Genomic DNA, 23,003 nt, shown 5'->3' on the forward strand with positions numbered 1-23,003 from the left:
TCTAAGATGTTGAAACATCATAATATACAGAAAATTGAAAAACATAAAAAATACAGAGGCTTAAGAGATAACTGGCCTGCCTGAAGCAGTAAGTGAGGGCCCCTTGAAGTGTATCTCTGAGAAGAAGATGAGTTCCTTAGGGTACATCAAGCATACAATTGAGAAGCAGAATAATTTTTCAAGATGTGTTATAAGCTTGTTATCTGTGGTACACATATACACACAAATCCAAGAATTCCAAGCATAGAAATTGCAAGAAAATACAAAAGTTCAACAAGGAAATATGAGTCCTAGGAATTAAATGTGTCAGTTGATTGCTATTATGAAAGTTTCAGGATACAGAGTAGAGAGAATAGCATGATGAATTCCTATATACCCATCACTAGATTCAATAGTTATAAAAAATATGCCATATTCATTTCATCTTTCCCTCCCTTTTTTCTGACTTGGCATAGAAGCATTTACAAGCAAACTATAAACTAATTTTTACCCATGCATCCTTCAATTTCAATCTCTAAAAGAAAATAAAGACATTTACTTTATAAATAATGCGATTAAGAAACCTACAAAATTAATTTCTTGGTATAATCTAACATTTCAGTTCATGATCAGGTTTCTCCACTTGTCTCAAGAACCTGTTTTTGTAGTGGATATGTTCAAGTTGATCCAGACAAGATCCTTGTGTGTGTGTGTGTGTGTGTGTGTGTTTCTCATGCCACCTGACCTATCGAAGAGTTCCCCTGTAGAATAGCCCACATTTAGGATTTGACTGTTTAATTTCTGGAGGTTGTCATTTAACTTGTTCCTCTATCTTTCTGTATTTCCAGTATTTTGAAGCCAGTTGTTGAAGTTTGATTGGGTTCAGGTTTTATATTTTTTGGCAAGACCTAATAGGTAATGATGTGTGAAATAGTTGATTTTCAGTATTTTATGGGGTTCATGGAAAAGTTCATTTTATTTTAAAAATAGAAATATTTTCCTCTGATAATCATGGCATTGGACAAGGAAATCCTATCATACTATCTGTTTTTCAGTGAACAACATGCATGGAGCCATGTTAAGGTAAACTGCTGTTTACTGGTTTTCCACTTTTAAAATCAAAATATAAAAAAATAAAATAAAATAAAAATAAAGGGATCCCTGGGTGGCGCAGCGGTTTGGCGCCTGCCTTTGGCCCAGGGCGCAATCCTGGAGACCCAGGATCGAATCCCACATCGGGCTCCTGGTGCATGGAGCCTGCTTCTCCCTCTGCCTATGTCTCTGCCTCTCTCTCTCTCTCTCTCTCTCTCTCTCTGTGACTATCATAAATAAAAATTTTTTAAAAAATAAATAAATAAAAATAAAAATAAAATCAAAATATAGTAAGAGGGGATCCCTGGGTGGCTCAGCAGTTTGGCGCCTGCCTTCAGCCCAGGGTGCAATCCTGGAGTCCTGGGATCGAGTCCCGCATCGGGCTCCTGGCATGGAGCCTGCTTATCCCTCTGCCTGTGTCTCTGCCTCTCTCTCTCTATGTCTATCATAAATAAATTTGTTAAAAATCTTAAAAAAAATTTATATATATATTGAGATAAGATTTCATGCGTTTAGGCAACAGAATGTAGTTACTCAGTTTGTCAACATAAATTAGGAGAAGTTGGGTAGGGAAAGTAGGAAAGGCACCTGCATCCTTATCTACAAATGAGGGGATTAAGAGATATGGAATAAAAATAATAAGTTTAAATATATTTAAGATTACAAAGGAAACAGATTATAGTTTTAGAATAATACAATTATTAGAAATATGGAAGAAAGTGTTAGTATAAATGACCTTTAATCTACATCTCTCATATAAGAGGATTAATAGATAAAATCTAAAAATGTTTTTACTGCTTTTGTTAAATTAATCATTTTTATTTAAATTCTCATAGAGGTAATCAACAGAGAAACTTAGGAACAGACTTTTAAGGTGGTTGTGTCTGGAGAGTGGAATGGGGGTGGGAGGAGTGAAAGGGATTATTACTTTTTACCGTACATTTTTCTAGACTCTGTTGTGGCTGTTTAACCATGCACATTAATTAAGGAAAATAATACCTTTTTTCTCCTTAGTCTTAATTTTGACCCTAAAATGTAGTTTTATCAAGTAAAGTCTACTTTAATGTGACTTTAGTTTTCAAATGTGTGATGACAACAGGTCAGATATATGAAAGAATTAAGCATACATCAGAAAAAGTCTTTGTACTTGGTAGTTGTAGATCTAGAGCCCAATAGTAGTGAATTCTGGCTTGCTGAAAGAAATGTTATCAAAGTCCTATGCACTTAAAGGATTTGAAATGCTTGCCTTTTCAGTTGTTGCCATTTGTTTCCTGATTTGGGGCCTCTCTGTCATGTGCAGAGCCAGTGTCTTTAAAATTTTAGTATATTTAGTTTTTAAATTTCAGTGTAATGACAGCATGCCACAAAGTAACAAACTGCCTCAAGAAAATGATCCTGAAAAGAAATGAGAGCTCCAAAAATAACTTCTGTGGTCAACTAAAGAAAAGCTAGGGATAATAAACTTTAGGAGGGTGATAGATACTTCACAGAGAAGTTTCACTAATTGCTTTAAACTATGAATGGTTAGTATCTCCCTATCCAGAAACTGATCCACTATATATAATGAATATAGACAACTGAAGAATTTCCAGAAATTTCAGAAGGTTGCTTTTCAAAAAAAAAAAAAAGAAGAAGAAGAAGAAGGTTGCTTTTCCTGAGCAGGAGAAATCCCACATTTCATTGGAAGATCAGATTTCATAACTCACCATACTTGAAAGAATGCAGAATTTGAAGAGTGCTTTAGGCAAGAGATGGAGGGTCAAAATAATCTCTCTGGACATAATCCTAGTTGAAAAGAGAAAGATGTATGAAAGCTTTGAAACAATGCCATGGAAAAATGTTACCTGGCAACCATTTATTTACTTCATGCTTATTAGTTTTAGCATGATGTATTCAGATTTAAATTACAGATGTCTTTAACCTAAGTTTGTTAATTGCACAAAACTCTTCCCTCAGAACTTATTTTAATGTAATGAAATCTCTGGTAATGAGCCCTGAAGTTTCTTTAGTCTCAGGAGATACTGAGTTTAGCTCTTCTGTTGAACTCCTTTGTTTACTTTTTCATCTCAGATTACTAATTTTCATTCATTATAAAATCTGGTAGAAGAATATATTATGTATATTTATATAATTCATGTATTCTAAGAATTATTTACTTTTCAGTGACAATGATTATAGAATCTAGTTATTAAAATGAGCAGCGGATATGAAATCAGACTGAATCATAATCTTGGCTCTAATCCTAGATTATAAAACAGTGGACAAATCATTTAATTTCTCTGGGCCTATTACCTCATTTATGAATAAAGGAGTCAGATTCAACCCTTTAATCCATGATTCTGTTTCACAATCAAAATCGTTAAGGTATATATGTAATGGAAGATTTTATGAAGAGTATGTACAAACTTATTATCCTCAGCTCTTGCCATGTTCCTTAAACTAATGAAGTGGAAAACATGAGATGATTTTTCCTTTTGCCTAAATTTATAAACTGACAGAATTTATAAATCTGGCTCAACTTTTCCTGGGAGGAAAAAGAAAAACTCCATATTAGATCTAATAGATACTAAACCAAAATGATATATAATTTAATTTTTTAAAGTATTGAATTCACAAAGGAAATCCAGAGAGTTTTTTCCAGTAATTATTGCTACTAAATAATGTACTCCAAAACAGTGGCTTAAAACAATAATAATAGTTTAGTTAGCTGATGAACCTGCATTTGGGTAGCTTTCTTCTGCTCCACACAACATCAGCTGAAATAGCCCAAAGATTGGGGCTGATTAAGCATTTTCTCCGTTCTCCCCTTTATAACAAAACACCTCAAAAGAGTAATTGTCTTCTGCTATTTTCCCTTTTTAAGATTATTTTTAAAAATGCTTCACTTTGAAATAATTTCAAATATAGAGAAAATCTGTCAGAAGGGAGAAGATTCCTGTATCCCCTCAGCCAGATTCCCCAGTTACTAACATTATTGAATTTGTTTCATTGTCATTACTCCTTCCTCTCCCTCTCCCTACACACACACACCCCTAAACATGCATGACCATTCATTCTTTATCGAACCTTTAGAAATAAAGCTTTATACATGATATCCCGTCACACCTAAATGTTCCAGTCTATATTTTCCAATGAGAACATTCTCCTATGTAACTGACATGCACTTTCCAAACAAGGAAGCCAGCATTGTTAAAACACTGCCACCCAATCCACAAACCTCACTCATATTTCACCATCTCAGCAGTATGTCTTATGATATATTTTCTGATCCAGGCTCCTATCGACAATATGTGATTCATTTAGTTGTCATATCTGTTCAGACTCATTCAATTTGAAATAGTACTGTGGTCTTTTCCCTTGATAGTTTTATTGAGTACAGACTTGACATTATGTAGGATGACCCTAAACCTTGATTGACTTGATGGTGACTGATAACCATACTTAAGTCACACATTCTTGGCAACAGCACCCTGAAATGAAGTTAAGAATTACACGAAGTGATACAAAACATCAACCTGTTGATCACTGGTCATGTTAACCTTGATATCCTGGTCACCTTGGCATCTGCCAGATTTTCTACAGTAAAGTCACCATTAGTCCTTTTGTAATTGGTTAGTATTTTGTAGAGAGTTTTCCAAGAGTATGTTCCTCATCTAACCTCCACCCACCAGCTTTGGCATCCATTGACAACTCCCATATGAATCAAACACCTGTGTGATAGTTGCCAAGTGGTGATTTTCTATTTCATTTGTTCCTTCTACATTTATCAGTTGGACACTCTACTAAAAGGAGGAGCTTTTCCTTCATTTATTTATTTATTGATAACATAAAGAATCATTAATAACCATTTTATTTATAAGAAGTAATCCATTATTTACCATTATTTATTTTGAGGTTAAAATGGTCTATTTGGCCACTGGGAGCCCCTTCTGGTTGCTTCCTGTGTTTTTTTTTTTTTTATAACTCCCATCATTCACTGAGTATTTTCTTTCTTTTAAGCATAGAAAGTATCCCAGAGTCACGTTGTATTTTCCCTGGCCCAGCTCTGGAATCAGTCTTTTCTCCAGATAGCTCTGGTTCCTCTTAGCAAAGGATAGGTATTTAGAAAAAAATATCTGAGCCCTTGATGTGCTTAATGCTATGGGAGTGTCATCACCTCTAGGGCCCCTCAGTCAAAAAAGCTAGGAAAATACATATAATGTTAGAAGGAAGTTAATTTTAATATATTGGAGCTTTGATTGCAAGGCATTAACTAACAGCATTGCATGCTATTACAATCAGTGAGAAAAAATTAACTTTTATTTTCTTTCTTCCTCCTCCTCTAGGTATGTGTAATCCTCGAAACTATAGTGACACACCTCCAACCTCAAAGAGCACGGTGGAAGAACTTCATGAGCCAATCCCTTCTCTCTTCCGAGCACTCACAGAAGGAGACACTCAGTTGAACTGGAACATTGTTTCCTTCCCTGTTGCAGAAGAACTCTCACATCATGAGAATCTGGTTTCATTTTTAGAAACAGTGAACCAGCCACACCATCAAAATGTGTCTGTTCCTAGCAATAATGTTCACGCACCTTATTCCAGTGACAAAGGTAATTCCCCACAGTTGACTTTCTGTCTTGCCCCCTCATTTTCTATGTGGTCTGTGAAACCTTTATTTATCTTTTAGAGCAGTTTTTGGTTTTGAGTTTGTCTTCTCTTGAATTATGGACTTTAATAACCCTAATCCCTAAGTAGATAAGGAGGCATGTCAAGCATATTGTCACCACTCCATAGCCTCAGTGATAGAGATTGTGTTGAAAGATAGATAACTTGGTTCTAATTTTGATGTTTGTATTAGGCTTTAATGTTCTTTCTGTAAGATAGCAACAGAGCTGCTTGCTTAATATAGTATTGCTCACTGTCAGATAACATTCAGAGTGTCCTAGGCAGTCACATTTTTGTAAAAGCATTGGTACTACAAATGATGCCACGCTCATCAGCTAAATTTCTTTATGAGCCAGTTGGTATCTAATTTCCAGGTATAAACTAACTCTAGTACTCTTGGTCAGAAGGGGAACTAAATGGAAGAATGGCTTATATAACTTTGAGAAGCATATTGAAGAATACTTATTAGTGGGGATAGATCATTCCTTAATTTTGGAATGTACAGGGCATATATAACTTCTATAAAGTCTTTGAGGGGATCCCTGGGTGGCGCAGTGGTTTAGCGCCTGCCTTTGGCCCAGGGCACGGTCCTGGAGACCCGGGATCGAGTCCCATGTCGGGCTCCCGGTGCATGGAGCCTGCTTCTCCCTCTGCCTATGTCTCTGCCTCTCTCTCTCTGTGTGACTATCATAAATAAATAAAAAAAATTTTTTTAAAGTCTTTGTTATTTTCAAATAAAAGACTCCACAATTTTACTGTGTTAAAATAAGGTAATTATGAAAATTTCAGTTATTTCTTAAAATATGAGATGAATTATACATAAATAGTATAATTTGTACTCTTTTTACTTGGCTTTTTGTCATGCCCTCTATTACAGTCCTGCCAATCTGAAATAGTATGAACTTTGGACATTAGTAGTAAAAGCAAAATAGCATTTGTTAATGATCTCAGAGTAAGAATTCTTACTGTTTTTAGCTAAACTGCTTTATTTTTTTGTTTAAGATTTTATCTATTTATTCATGCGAGACACAGAGAAAGAGGCAGAGGGAGAAGCAGACTCCATGCAGGGAGCCCAATGTGGGACTCGATCCCGGGACTCCAGGATCATGCCCTGAGCTAAAGGCAGACGCTCAACCACTAAGCCACCCAGCCGTCCCTTAGCTAAACTACTTTAAAAGACAAATTCTAGATATTGGAAAACATCAGAAATATATTAAATATGCCTCATTCAGATATTTTGCTACCATTTTCCCCATTAAAATATAACCTACACAATAGATATTAAATAATAATTCATAAATTTTATTCAAATATTTTTAACTTAGTGAAATAATTACCAGGCAGCCAAGTTTCCTGGAAACACCAACTATCTTTCAAGAGTTAAAATATTTCCTCTTTTGACACCTTCGCTAGGTATCCCTGCTCCCAGTTAAACTACTTACTCCTATTCTTTCTCCTCATATTGGTGTTTCGATTTGTTGTGTGTTTTTAATTTATGGGTCTACCATTTTCTACTTAGTTCCTTGGATCCTCTGATTACTCTTTGAGTCCATAATGGCTCTTCCATAGTAGGTGTTTAATAAATACCTGTTGAATAATTAAATGAGAAAAAGTTGATAGATACTAATCACCTGAGATTCAAAGCTACCCTGTTCTGCCCACCACCAATCCCTAGTCTGCCTGGTGTTGTGCTGTACTGGCCTCCCTGTTTTCTGTCTTGACCTGGTACCCAGTGGTGGTTCTGCTATCTCCTGATGCTAACCATTCACTGCAGTCAGACTTGCCTCCATTCCATTCCCCATGTACACTACACTGGTCTTCTTGTGACTTTCCTTATTTTGTTACTGATAATTTTGCTGTCAATTCTTCTTCCTAATACAGCTTTTTCCATGAAGCCTTTCCTTACTATACAGACCTCTCGTGATATATCAGTTCCATATATGGCTCCGTAAAATAACAGATTTTAATCATACCCCCTCTATTAATGGTTTTTACTGTCTTGTATTTATTTCATGTACCTTATCATCCTAGCTAGGTCATCATAGGGCATTAACCACCAGGAGCACTAAAAATTGAAACAGTCAAAAATAATTGTGTGGGAAAACAAGACTAGGAAATTGCTACTGATAATAGTAATTTTTATTTATTTATTTTTAATATTTTTTTAAAGATTTTATTTATTTATTCATGAGAGACACAGAGAGAGTCAGAGACATAGGCAGAGGGAGAAGCAAGGCTCCCTGTGGAACCCACTCATGTAGTTCAGTCTCACAACCCAGAGATCATGAGCTGAAACAAAGTCAAGAGTTGTCCACTCAACCAACTGAGCCACCCAGGTGACCCAAGAACAATATTTTTCAGACATCTTTTAGCTAGAGAATTCTCTCATCTAAGGAAATCTTATCAGAAATGCCCAAACTAAGATTTTTTTTTCATTTATTTATTCATGAGAGACACAGAGAGAGAGGCAGAGACATAGTCAGAGGGAGAAGCAAGCTCCCTGTGGGGGCCCAATGTGGGACTCAATCCCAGGACCCTGGGTTCACGACCTGAGCTGAAGACAGGCACTCAACCACTGAGCCACCCAGGTGCCCAGAAATGCCCAATTTATTTTTTTTCTTTTCTTTTTTTAAGATTTCATTTATGTATTAGAGACAGAGACAGAAACAGACACAGGCAGACGGAGAAGCAGGCTCCATGCAGGGAGCCCGACGCGGGACCGGATCCCGGGTCTCCAGGATCACAACCTGGGCTGAAGGTGGCGCTAAACCGCTGCACCACCTGGGCTGCCCAAGAAATGCCCAATATAAAAAGCACAGCTCTGAAGCACAGCAAATGTTAAGCCCAGTAATTTCAACTTTGAGATCAAAATCCAGAATCTGATAAAGTGACTAAGGAAGCCCCTTCACCTTCTTAAAGCAGGAGTGGGGACTTGACTTCCTTCTCAATATAATTAACAGATAGGATCTTTTTTCCTACAACTCATCCACTGTCCTGTGCAGACTAGCAGTAAGAGAACTAAGAATAACTATTTTTTAAATTAATTTATTTATTTAGTATAGTCACAGAGAGAGAGAGAGGCAGAGACATAGGCAGAGGGAGAAGCAGGCTCCATGCACCGGGAGCCCGATGTGGGATTCGATCCCGGATCTCCAGGATCGCGCCCTGGGCCAAAGGCAGGCGCCAAACCGCTGCGCCACCCAGGGATCCCAAGAATAACTATTAATATCAGCCAGGTATTAAAGCATTTCCTACTTTTCCTCTTTCTTGCTCTGAGCTCTTAATTTTTTATTTTTCAGAACATATGTGTACTGTGGTTTATTTTGATGACTGCATGTCCATACATCAGTGTAAAATATCCTGTGAGTCCATGGGAGCATCCAAATATCGCTGGTTCCATAACGCCTGCTGTGAGTGCATTGGTCCAGAGTGCATCGACTATGGTAGTAAAACTGTCAAATGTATGAATTGCATGTTTTAAAGAAGGAGAAGAATGTAAACCAATTTAGTCAACAAGAAAGATATAAAAGCTATTTGGTGAGGTCTACTGGTTGCACTAGAATGCCGGCAGGTTAAGAAGATGAAAGAATTTGGACTGAGTTAAAGTGTGACAAATTCAGTAATGTGGTAAATCATAAGTAAAACTACTCTAGTTGATTTTTTAGCCCACTGGCAATAAACCCCCTCCTCTATATACATTTACAACTTGGCCATATGAGAAAGAAGCAAGGACACAGAGAATTCCTTGAAAGATCTGAGAGTCCTCACATAAAGCCTGGTGTCATTTTTTTTCTAGCATTCCAAAGTCTTTGATTTTGAAAATGTTAGAGCACATTAACATAAGTTATAATTTCTTCATTTACTACTACTGGGACACTGTCATTCACTGTGCCTTGTCTCGTTTATCTCTTCTATAAATAGAGTAGATATTCAAATATATCACCCTGAGAATCCACATAAAAATCACTGTTAAAAGCTTAATTTCAAACCTTGTAAAACTTTGTTAGTTTTAGAAAGTAAATGCTTACTACATTTTACAATTTAAAACTTTTACGTAGTAGAATCTATCCTATAATACACATGCTGTCAGAACTTTGGGCAAAGTTTCTCCATCTCTTACATCCCTCTGCCCAAAGTGCTTTTGTAGGTAGGTAGTGATGAAGAATTTTGAACAAGAATTTCAAGGCACACCTATGACACTGCATTAAATATTCTGCTAGGATAAATAGAGAGTTAAGGCATTTCTCTAACTTAAGGTACCAGTTTAACGAGCACTAGGAAGGGGAAATGCCTGCCAAGTCAGACTCCACTTAAAGCACCAGAGAAACAGCTTGTCTCATTGTACAGAGATGGTGAGGTGAAAAGGAAAAGCTGTAATCTTGGGTAGAATGAATGAGCCTCTCAGCCTTAGCATGGGCAGAGCCATGTTCCCCAATAATGAGTGATAGGAGGGAATAAAGAAGGAACTTACAGGTGTGAGCAGGGAAGGTTGAAAATGCTGGTAATTCTTATTGGAAACAAACTTAAAACTATTTACATTAATTATTTTGTTATATTGTAATCCTTCCTTTAGGTTTCTATCTGGATCGAATGTTCTTATTAAACAAGTATAATCATACAGTGAGAGGTTAAGATTATGAAATGAAAGAGAAATCTGTTCAAGGCAATGTTAATTTCAAATACACAATAGACTATTTTGTTTTATATGTTCCAGTAATGAGAAGCTTAAATACTATGTGCCCTTCATTGTAATAAAACCTGTCTTCAAGCATGAATCTAAAACATAAATATTTATAACACAGAGACTCTTTACAAAATTATTGATTTCTTCAGTACATTATGAATTACACGTAACTTGTAGGAATACCTTTTTATATGTCTAAGTATTTTAGTACATAAAAATAGATAATGCTCTTAGACACTTTGTATTCATTATATGAACAGTAGTAGTTAGTTACAAGATCATATGTAATATCATGATTAACCATCATAAAATCTGAAGCCTTAACACTTTTTCTTGGTCTTTTTGGACAACTCTAATGAATACTCAAGGTACTTTAGCCTTTTCAGAAACTTTTGGCCTTTTAAAAAAAGCTAAAATTTAGCTCTTGTATGTATTTTTTTAATAGCAAAACATTGGAATATCTGTTTCTTACTTTTATCTAGAATGCCTCTGTTTAAAAGTGCCTTGAAAACATTTTAGCTCCCCTTCTTCATTAATGCCTGTAAAGCTAAAGGTTTTCTTAAAGCCTTTTAAACTTAAAAAAGAGAGAGTTTTAAAAGAATCTGCATCCAGCAGCTTTATTTCCACTTTGCTATTCTTCAAAATAATTTCATACTTATGAACAGAGAAATCCTTTTGTGTTTATTGACTGCATGCTTAATGTTGCCTTAAAAATGCCAACAAACATTTCTTAACCACATTTATCATCTTGATTAGGCTTCCATTCTTAAATTTTTAAGTGTAATATCTCTTCTGCCCCTATACTGGAAGGGTAATTTCTTGAACCATATTGTATTTTAACTAATTTTCCTTACAACTTTTTCTCCCAATGGAAATTAATCCTAAGTGTAATGGTAAATTTTATATTCAGTTTTGCTTAGTTTTTGTGGTTTATAATCGGGTTGAAAGAGTTCACCTAGAAGATTCCATTTCCAGTTTATAATGTATTTCAGGTTTTGAATAACAATATTTCCAAATTAAAATGTAAGTGTATTTTCCCCCACTAAAATGTAGAACTTGTATTACCATTCTAAAAGTATAGTTCACTTCCATATTGAAACTCTTTTAAAATTCTTTTTAAAAAAATCAAAAATTATGTTAACTTTTTTATAACTAGATTTAAAAAAAATAAACCTCAATCAGCAGCTATTATAAAAGCCATATATAAAAGGTTCTTTCCTAGAGTAAGACATGTCTTTGCTAGGTAGATTTTTGGTCCTTTCCCACCCCATAGCACCTAATTATTGGAGAAATTGTACTCAAAATAGTGGCACCAAATCAAACGATAATTGAAACAAAATAAGTTTTTGTTTACATAGAATGCTATAAAATGCTTTCATTTAGAAAAACTATTTCTAAAGATTCAGAAAACAAAATTGGTAAGATACTAGAATTTTTGAACAATTATTTATAAAGCAGAGTAGCATCAAAATAGGGAAAAGAAACTAAGACTTCTGAAAAATTAGGTAAATATAAATAAGCCACATATTTAAAGTTTGTTTTTGTGATACTTCTTTGAAGATTTTTAAAAATCTATTCTACATTCCCCAGAGTTTATGTTAATTGTGTTTCAAATGATCTACAACATACAGAATTATGTATTTTTTCTTTGGTTGTCCCTATAAGCAAAAGAATATTTTAATAAAAAATTAAAATGAGTGTGTCATGCTTTTTTTTTAACTTCAGCATAGAAGAAACACCAGAATAAGTTTGAGATTTCTGTCTAGTGAAGTTATAGTTTAAACGAAGCATGTCCCCTTGTCTCTGGATGTCCCTACAGATTGTGTTGAAACAAATGCTCTTTAACAGTATGCTTTCTGCCTTTTCATGTGGTTTATTCCAATACCGGGGAGATTTTGAAATGAAATACTTAACATTCTCCTTGTTCCTCAAGCCTCAGGAGAACTATCTGATGATGATTGGAAGAAGTTACAGGAAGGTCAAGGTAGGAAAATCACTCCTCATGCTCCCACAGTAATAATTCTCACAGGGTTGTGTTATTAGATTCGAGAGTCCATAGGCTATCCTCTATGGTAGAATCCGTGTTATTTCACAGAATCTACATTCTGAAAGCCTAGTGGACAGGAGGATCTAGAAAAGGAAAAATTCAAGAGGACAGGTTGCCAGCCCAAGTGACTTAACCGAATGAGAGATCTAAGAAATTTGGGGGGTAGAATTCATTTCCAGAAGGACTGTACATTTGATGAAGAAAGTTGTTGTTTTGCTGAAAGTGTCCAGCGGCAGTGAGCCATGTGGCACTAAGAGGCAGAGGGTCAGTCTGGAGGTGCAGAGTTGGGATGGAGCATCCCAACTGGGAAAATCAGAAGGCAGGCAGGCTGTGGTATGGCTGGCTCCACCCAGCAGCCCACACTGGCGGGTTTTAAGTTCCTTAAGCCAGCAGACACTCCGTTAGCTTATAGGTGTTAGGAGTTATGATTCTTAGGCCTCTTAGATATTTCCTAACCAATTAAAAATTCATTTTACATCTTTTTAGTTTGAAGTCTGTGCTTGAAGGATGGAGTCAGCAACAACCCCAAGGTCCAGCTTTTGAGGTGAGAATTCTCAGTGCAAAAGCAAAGAGAAAAGATTTCTGCCCTCCCAGAGTGGTGCTGGGACCCAGAAAGAAGCCTGGAAAAGTACAAAACCCTCATCTGTCACTGACAGAAATGTCCTCATTTGATTGAAGTTAGCCACTGAATTTAGACACAGTCACCACTGAAATTCCTCTGTGACAAAAATGATAGCATTGTCAGCACTCCTAATGCACATCATTCTGCAGCCAGAGTGGTCATTCTAAAACACATGTGCACATGGCTGAGTCAGTTAAGCGTTATCTTCAGCTCAGGTCATGATTGGGTCCTGGGATCGAGCCCCACATCAGGCTGCCTGCTCAGCAGGGAGTCTGCTTATCTCAGTCTCTCTCTCTCTCTCCCCCGCCCACCCCTCCCCACCACTCATATTCTCTCTCTCTCTCTCTCTCTCTCTCTCTCTCTCAATCTCAAATAAGTAAATAAAATATTTGAAAAAAAAAAAAAAACATGCAGGTAATGACTATCCGAACCCTAGTTCCAATTCCAAGCAAATTGCAAGGCTTTGCCTAAATTGGCTCCAGTTACCTAGTAGGAAGTAAGAACAAAGCAGACAACCTGCCTTTTGTTTTCTAGCAGTCTCACCTGCTTCAGGGGATTCTCCAGGAGAGAAGCAGGTGCAGAATTGAATGCCTTTGCCAGAAAGACAAGAGGCCTGAGTCTCCCAGACCACAGTCTGGAGCCAGATCTAGGCTGGATCTCAGGACTCTGAGACCATGACCTGAGCTGAAATCAGGAGTCAGATGCTTAATCGCCTGAGACCCTCATTATTTTCTTTAAATCAAGTAAAATCTGATCCAGAGCCCTATCACATCCAAAATCTGCCAAGAGCAAGGCTCTGTTACCTACCCTGGATCTCAGAATCCTAGAGGCAAGTTTGGGGACCCTAGACAGTGAGGGTTTGGCTGCTGATATCTGTAAGTTGAAACCTCTAGGAAGAGGCAACTTCAGACTTTGGAGTGGGGCAGTTTGGGGCACATTGAGGCCTAGGGCAGAGACCATAGCATAGGTCATTCATATGCAAGGGTGCCTGGGTGGCTCAGTTAAGTGTCTGCCTTAGACTCAGGTCATGATCTCTGATCAGGTTGGGATGAAGCCCCATGTCAGGCTTCCTGCTCAGCAGGGAATCTGCTTTTCTCTCTCTCTCTGTCCCTCTTTCTCTCTCTCTCTCTCTCTCAAACAAAATCTTTAAAAAATAAAAAAGGGAAGAGTTTGCAGGGAATGGCAGACTACAAAAGTGTCTTTGAATTTCTACTTGTAAAACGACTTTTGCAAGATTTCTCTGGTGCCTATCATTCAGTTTGATATTAGCTAGAGGGGAGATAAACAGGCAGTCATGAGAACCTTAAAGAGTGTAGGAATGGGCACATATCTGTTGCTTATATCAAAATGATGAAGGCTTTCGTTCAGCCTTCCAGACAAAGAGTAAGCATTTTTCTGCTTCACTGTTTTCCTCATCGTTTTCCCTGCTGACCAATCTTCGGTTCTTAAATCTTTAAGGTTGCTGAAGGGCAAAGGGCTCATCTTCTATAACTTCAAGCTGACGGTGTTATAGAGATGTCCCTACTTATGGACCGAAATTGGTCACTCTGTTTCTATGAAGAATAATCACAGAAGACCACCAGAGTGGACATCAAGGAAGGACTGATCATCTGTTAGCTGGGCAAAGGAGTCAGGAACTGTTTACATGTACTTCGACAATAGGAGAGAATAAAGCAAAAGAGATAACACATTAGGATTAATATGATAAAAGTAAGTGTGATAAAGACCCTTTAAGGTCTACTTCCCAACCAATCATTAAGTGACGGTGTAGGGTCTTTGAGAGCCCCAATCTGTTTACTAATATCTGTAAGTAATGCTCTTATATTTTTGTCATAATCCGGAATGGAGACATAACATTCTGTTTTAATAATGACATTCTTTCCTCCTCGTCCTGCTATTAAGATATATCTAATGCCATTCTGTTTTGTTGAACTGCTTTAAGCATTTGAATCACTTTGGTGTTTAATAAATAATGTAATCCTGGGGTACCTGGATGGCTCAGTGGTTAAGTGTTGGACTCTTGATTTCAGGTCATGATCTCAGGGTCCTGAGATTGACACCCTCATTGGGCTCTGTGCTGGTCATGGAGTCTGCTTAAGATCCTCTCTCCCTATCCCTCTGCCTGCCCCTCCCCCCATCCCTGCTCTTTCACACTTGCTCTCTCTCTCACACACAAAAAAATGATAATGTATTGCAGTTTTGAAGTCATTTAAGGCCTAAATTGTGTAGCATATGGTGTTACCCATCATATAGACTATTTTGTTTATTGGCAAGCAATCAGGTAATTAATAAGAGGCACTTCTATGGAAACAAAAAAATTTAAATCAGTGGTTAGAACAAATTACAAATCCAGTGTCTGAGTCTCAAATACTGCCAGTGAAAAGATTTTTTTAGATGTCAGGCTTAAAGCATCCTCAGATGGAGTGGGACAAGCAGTGGGAATCAGATGAATTTTCCTGATTTGTAATTCAAATGTCTCTCTGATACTTTTTTTTTTTAAGAGAGATTTTATTTATTTATTCATTTGAGAGAAACAGTGAGAGAGAGAGAATGAGCAGAGGGAGGGGCAGAAGGAGAGGGAGAAGCAGACTCCCTGCCAAGCAGGGAACTCAATGCAAGGGCTCTATCCTAGGACTCTGAGATCATAACCTAAGTCCAAGGCAGATGCTTAACCAGCGGAGCCACCCAGGTACCTTTCTAGTGATCCGTTTGAATGGCCTGTAGTTCAACAGGCACAAAGATTGTCTATACATAACTTTAGTGGCAGTGTCTCTGAAGCTGACCTCAAGCTGACCTCAAGCTGACCCATCAGTTTGCAGGGGTTTAGGAAGAAAGGGCAGTTTTAGTTTTTAATGACTTTTAGTCAAGAGAGTGAAAGAAGACTGGAAACCTTAGTTAAAGAGCCATAGCCAGATATTTAAGGAAACCATAAGAACTCAAGACCTAGTTATAATAACTAGTATTAAAATTGATATCTATAAAAATGTGTTATTGACACACATTTTCTCTCTATAATCACCCTGATTTTTATCAAAGGTAGCCAAATCAAGACTAATTTGTTTGTAAAATAAGTCTAATTGTAACAAACATGGCCTTATTACTTACATAAGTTCAGCAAGAATGGTGATTGATCATATAGATCTTTTAAAATCTGGTTTCCTAGAACTTTTTATAAGGAATCTCTAGATTGCCACACCAAATACTTGCCATCAGTCTCTGCCTACAATACCTATGGAGATGGGTGAATTTCTCTCTTCTCAGGGTCTTAATATCCCGAAGCTGACCTTTATTCACAAGATAAGGCTGCTGAGAACTCTGTAAGCAAGGTATCAGGCTGATATTTCCAGGGAGGATTTATTGGCTCCATCAAGTCAATCTGAGTTTCTTAAAGCTGTCTGGTTATATCTGAGTCTATGCATGTCTCTCCCAAATATGACAGGCTAGTCAAAGCCTTGGTAATGTAACCAGTGTTTCCAATGGTGTCCTTTTACAAAAAGAACAGGTTCATTGAACTTCTACAAATAATTATATTGCTATGAAAGAAAGAATACTCACTGAGAGTTTCTGAATTTCAAAGAGTCCAGGTAGGGAGAAAAGTTAAAGGTTACAATTTGTTCACAAAGTCATATTTTATTATAGTTCTGTAAGTTACAGATATCTTAAGAGAAAAAACTTCATTAAATCTAGAAGAGCAAACATTAGAGAATCAGCAGTATTCCAAACAAGAGTCATAACAGAGTGATAATCATCTTCCTTAATTCATTCAATCCCATGTTACTAATTCTCATTCTCTTTTGATGCGGCTTTCCCATTAGTTCTGGAAATTCCTTTTTTATTTTTAAAGATTTTATGTATTTATTAGAGAGAGATCACAAGCAGCAGGGAGGAGTAGATAGAAGCAGACTCCCTGCTATGCAGGGAGCCCAATGCAAGACTCGATCCCAGAGTCCTGGGATCATGACCTGAGCAGAAGGTAGACGCTTAACTGAGCTACCCAGGTGGCCTAGTTCTGGAAATTCATATCCAGTTTAGTTTTATGATCTTAAGGATATCAAAAATCTGTTTGTTAGAAAGTCCTTTTCACAAATCTCCTTGAAGACAAAACTTACCTGGCAAAAGTATCAGAATGATAACTAAAAATGATAAAAGACTAAAAAATGGACATGGTTAAAGATCTGATGAGAAAGCATGACAACACAGTTGAGAAGAAAATCTGGTTATTTTTGTGACACATAGCATTTTAATAATTAGAATGTCCAGTGATGACCTTATACCAGAACATATTTAAAACTTTAGATATTTTGTGTATTTTCTAGAACAATTACATTTACTCAAACAACATAACCTAAGTTTTATCATCATTTCTATGACATGCTTCCCAAACAACTTAACATACCAAATAAACAAGCCTAATTAGTTGAAAAGACTTCATTTAGAATTAAAATCCTTGAAAGTTTCAAAGCACGTTGCTAAATAGGATCACAGATGAGTATAAAACTCAATATTTAACTAGCCATGCTGGCAATAAGAGATTCTACAGAAGGTTGTACAGTTATTAACAAAACTTAGTTCCTTCAATATTGAGAAATTTTAACTTTCATAAGTAATCAAAGATCTGATAAAGACAAAATATAGAAGCTTTGGTTTTCTGGGCAGAAAAGAAAAAACTTTGTTTACAATTTCTTATCAAGAACAGAACAATAATCCAAAAGAATTTTTGTCTTTTTAACAGAAAAGCAGAATTTTAATCATATACCAGTATACTTTTAAAATCCATTTATTTCAGTTTTAGTCCCGATGACATATAAAATTCTTTTCCAGAGATTTCTCTTCACAAACGTTCTACAAATTTCTTTCAGATTTTGTTCTAAGCTTTTTCTCTCTAAATAACCAGTCTGATTTTAGGGCACAATTACTTTCTTTTTCCCTCAACAAAATGTGTTCTTATTTCTTATACCTTCTTTATTTCCTGACTTTGCTACATACAGAGTTGCTTTCCTTATCATTTCCATCAGTCTTAATACATTTAGCAGAATTTTAACTTAAGAAACCTTAGTCTACAGTGAAAATCAATTAGTAACTGGTATAGAAATGCTGGGGTTCAGACCTAATGGCCAAGAAAGAATTCTTGAGACATTTTTGGTGCAAAATGTGTTCTATGGGCAGAAAAGGCTGCACTGGGATTGTGAAGAGCAACTGATTATATACTTAGGAGATGAGGGAAATAAAGACAATGGGAAGTTTCCAAAAGGTTTTCGTATGTTAAAGAAGACTTACAAGATCTTGGAGGCCGAGCTATTGTTATAAGCTAAATTTACCTTTCTCTCTAGCAAAGTATTAACATTAAAACAGTTGGGAGTTCCTGGAGGAATACAGACCCTGCCAGACTCAAGTATTGGTCAGTGGGCTGCAGGTTAGAAGGAAATCTAATTTTATCTACATTTTCTTTTGCCTTTATTTTCCACATAATTTCCTGCTGAACAGTTCTGACCCTTAAATCTTTAAGGTTGAGGGTAGAAGATCTTATCTTCTTAATTTCTTCCTGCTGAATAGGAATGTAGAGCTGTCTCTACCTATGGGTGAACATTGGTCTGTTGGGGATATATATGAGTTACCAAAGACAGACACAGAGAATCCAACGTGGACGACATATATCAACCTCCTTGAAGTTATAGCAATGAAGGAGTCTCAGCACCAGACAGGGAGATGTCAGAAAAGACAACAAAATAAGTTTATTATTATGAGAAAGAGAAGCCTGAATAAAAGACTTTGATAATTAACCAAAATGTTTCTCCAGTACAGGAGTTTAACTGATCACAAAAGGAAAGAGATCGTCTAAAGTGCCAATGTGGGTGTCTGTGAAGGGTCTTCTTGTGCCATATTACTTTTTAATACAACAGATGGAGCCAAATGATCATACTAGTGAAAAACAGACTATGCCCATCTTTATTTTATTTTATTTTATTTTATTTTATTTCATTTTATTTTTTTGGGTGGGGGTACAGTATACTTTATTGATGGTACATGACAAGGTAGGGCTTCCCAAGCCCCTCCCCTTCCTTGGGGTCTGGGATGTAAATTGGAGGTCAGGAGATTCTCAGTGTGTTGGGGGATTAAGTTGGGGCAGGGACTCCCCAGCAGCTGAGGGCCTCTCTCTTCCTCTTGTTCTTGCTGGGGCTAGTGGTCCAGGAGGCTCTTACAACTTGGAGGCCATGTGGACCATTAGGTCCACCACCTGGTTGCTGTAGCCGAATCATACTGGAACATATACACCATGTAGTTGAGGTCAATGAAGGGGTCATTGATGGCGACAATATCCACTTTGCCAGAGGTAAAAGCAGCTCTGGTGACCAGGTGCCCAATACAGCCAAATCCATTCACTCTGACCTTCACCATTGTGTCTCGGGGATGTGGCTGGCACTACACCAGAAGATGCGGCTGTCTGTCGAATGGGGAAGAGCAGAGAGCCTCCATCTTTATTTTAAATTGGGAAGATTAGCTGGAGTAGTGGTAGTTTTAGTAACTCACCCATGAATCCAGGCAAAACCTAAAGTACAACGACCTAACCCCCTGGAAGAAGCCAGGGCCATAGATGAGTTTCACATAATCAGTGGGCTCTGTCTGGAGCTAGCCATCTGATTTCAGGTAGCCGTATCCAATCAGTAGCAAATCGTCAGTAGCCTGAAGTACAATGGTTTGAGAACATGCTTCTAAACATAGCCATCCTGGGACGCCTGGGTGGCTCAGCAGTTGAGCGTCTCCTTTCGGCTTAGTGTGATCCTGGGATCCAGGATGGAGTACCGCATTGAGTCTCACATCAGACTCCCTGCGAGGAGCCTGCTTCTCCCTCTGCCTGTGTCTCTGCCTCTGTGTGTGTGTGTGTCTCTCATGAATAAATAAATAAAATCGTTTAAAAATAATAATAATAAAAATAAAGATAGCTATCCTAAATGGCACGTGCTATTTGCCCAGGTATTGTATGTATGATTTCTTTGTTCCCAGCATAAAACTGCCTTTGGACTGAGCTGTCCAGTGGTGGAGCCATAAATATGTATCCCAAATTTTATATATGCCAGCATAGCAATAAGTAGGGTTTTGTAACTTGGGCACTTTTGATGGGTATTAATTTGTGGGTTGGTAAAGTCAATTAATATTTTAAGAGTGTGAGGGTATGAAAAGGTCTGGTTATGTCCTGGTAAATTCCATGTCCTCTGATCAGGGGCCAGGAAAAAACATTCTGATTAGTGATAGATTGATCATGAAACATGATATCATTATATATTATTTCTGAGATATATAGAGAGTGCCCATCAGTGCCTTGTAAAGGGGAAATCCACCCGGTAACCCAGAGGTACTTGACATGGGCAGAAATCCACAAGCCGTTTGATTTTGTGGTTCAGCATAATCTGTGCCTATTGTGGAAAGAAATTGTCAGCTAAGATAGGTGAATAGAAAACATATAGAAAATATACAACAGGGAACCCTGGGTGGCGCAGCGGTTTGGCGCCTGCCTTTGGCCCAGGGCGCGATCCTGGAGACCCGGGATCGAATCCCACGTCGGGCTCCCGGTGCATGGAGCCTGCTTCTCCCTCTGCCTGTGTCTATGCCTCTCTCTCTCTCTGTGTGACTATCATAAATAAATAAAAATTTTAAAATAAAAAAAAAAAAAAAAGAAAATATACAACCTTCATTGTCATCTGAAGAGGAGTTTGAGATCTTCTGCAGGTTCACAGGAGTAAGAAGGTACGTTACTCTGCTCATGGGTCTCCTGTGAAGGAGGTGCAGGTTTTATTCTAGATATATAAGCCCATGAAGTATGCCCCTTTAATTTTATTGCAGTGGGAGTACATAATATGACCTAATATGGACCTTTCTTTTTTTTTTTTTTTTTTAAATTTTATTTTATTTATTTATGATAAGCACGCAGTGAGAGAGAGAGAGAGGCAGAGACATAGGCAGAGGGAGAAGCAGGCTCCATGCACCGGGAGCCTGATGTGGGATTCGATCCCGGGTCTCCAGGATCGCGCCCTGGGCCAAAGGCAGGCGCCAAACCGCTGCGCCACCCAGGGATCCCCTAATATGGACCTTTCTATTGTGGATTTAAGTCTCCTGCTGTGGGAATAAATCCAATCTTTCAAAGTTTCCAGGACTTACATGAGGTAGACTTTTAGTTATAGTTATATATAACTATATAACTATATAGTTACACAGTTTTAGTTTGGTTATAGTTAAACCAGATTTTGGGAGCATGTGATTAGCACACTCATTAAGTAGTTCAGGAATTAAACCAGCCTTGGGATCCCTGGGTGGCGCAGCGGTTTGGCGCCTGCCTTTGGCCCAGGGCGCGATCCTGGAGACCCGGGATCGAATCCCACGTCGGGCTCCCGGTGCATGGAGCCTGCTTCTCCCTCTGCCTGTGTCTCTGCCTCTTCTCTCTCTCTCTCTGTGACTATCATAAATAAATTTTAAAAAAATTATTAAAAAAAAAAAAATTAAACCAGCCTTGAGTGAATAATTTAATAGATCACTATAGTCTTTATCTATTGATAGATCTACAGTGAGAAAAGGCTTTACATATACAATTGTTGGGGGACTCCATCCTATTTTCCAGTTGTTCACATAATCATATGCCCATAGAGTCTTGTTATTATCCCCACAGAATAACAAGCAAGATTATCTATACATGAGCTATTTCTCTGAAGTTTACCTTAAGTTGCCTAGCATCAGTTTTTAGGGTTTTTAGGAAAAAAGGCAGTTTTAGTTTTAATGACTCTAAGTCAAGAGAATGGAAGAAGATTGGAAACCTTAGTTAGAAAGCCATAGCCAAAGATTTGAGGAAACCAGAAGAATTCAGGATCTAGCCTAGTTTTTATTATAAACTATTTATTATATAGTATTAAAATTTAATATCTACAAAGATGTTATTAAAACAATTTCTCAAAAAAAATAAATAAAACATAATTTCTCTATAATTACCCTCCTTTCCAGAGATAGCCAAATCTAATTTCATGTAAAACAAGTCCAATTTTAACAAACTTGACCTAGTTATTTTTATAAGCTCAGCAAGAATGGTGATTGATCATATAGCTCTTTTAAAATGTGCTTTGCTAGAACTTTTTATAAGGAATCTAGATTGAACTTTTAGTAGCCTCTTTAAGTCAGAAGCCAAGCCAAGTACTTGCCATCACACATGCCTGCAATCCTGTAGATTTGGTTGAATTCCTCTTCTGGAGGTCCCCAAAATAGCCTGAGGTTCGGTTCCTGCACCTGCCAGGAAGTGACATTCTTCACTCACCTGGTAAGGCTGCCAGGAACTCTGTAAGCAAAATATCAGGCCAACATTTTCAAAGGCTTTTATTAGCTTCATGCTTCATAAAGTCAACCTTAGTTCCTTAAAGCTGCATGGTCATATCTGAGTCTAAGCATCTCTCAGTTATGACATTCCAGTCAAAGCCTTGGTTAAAATACCAGGGTTTCCAATGGTGTCCTGTTACAGGTAGAACAGATTCTTATTGCAAATAGTTGTGACTGCCATGAAAGAAAGAATCCTCAGTGAGAATTTCAGAATTTCACAGGGTTCAGGTGGAAAGTTAAATGCTTCAATTTGTTCACGAATGAATATTTTATCACATTTCTGTGAGTCATAGATATCTTAAAATGTCCTTAATCAAGAAGAGCAAACATTAGAGAACCAGCAATGTTTCAAACAAGAGTCACAAAAAACACAGTCCTCTTCCTTAATTTATTTAGTCCCATGGTACTAATTCTTTAGTTTGCATGCAGCTTCTAGATAGTTCTAGAAATTCTTACCAATTTTAATTTTATGATTTTAAAGGTCAAAAAAACCTTGTATATGTCAGAAGATATGAATCTCACTGAAAACAAAACACGTTTCACAAGAGAATAACTATAATGACAAAAGACTCAAAAAT

General features: G+C 37.3%; 1 protein-coding gene across 2 annotated transcripts in view; it reads left to right on the top strand.

Annotated features, from left to right (window-relative positions):
* The window catches only part of TWSG1 (twisted gastrulation BMP signaling modulator 1), a 65,784-nt gene extending 53,684 nt beyond the window's left edge, over nt 1-12,100 (top strand). For both annotated transcript variants that reach the window (XM_038543854.1, XM_038543853.1), the window contains exons 4-5: nt 5,397-5,663; nt 9,018-12,100. In XM_038543854.1, coding sequence (XP_038399782.1) covers nt 5,397-5,663; nt 9,018-9,199 — 449 coding nt within the window. In that variant the 3' untranslated portion in view covers nt 9,200-12,100. The remainder of the gene's footprint in view (nt 1-5,396; nt 5,664-9,017) is intronic.
* The last annotated feature ends 10,903 nt before the right edge of the window (nt 12,101-23,003 follow it).

This window comes from Canis lupus, chromosome 7 (assembly GCF_011100685.1).
Source record: "Canis lupus familiaris isolate Mischka breed German Shepherd chromosome 7, alternate assembly UU_Cfam_GSD_1.0, whole genome shotgun sequence".
Taxonomy (NCBI): Eukaryota; Metazoa; Chordata; class Mammalia; order Carnivora; family Canidae; genus Canis; species Canis lupus.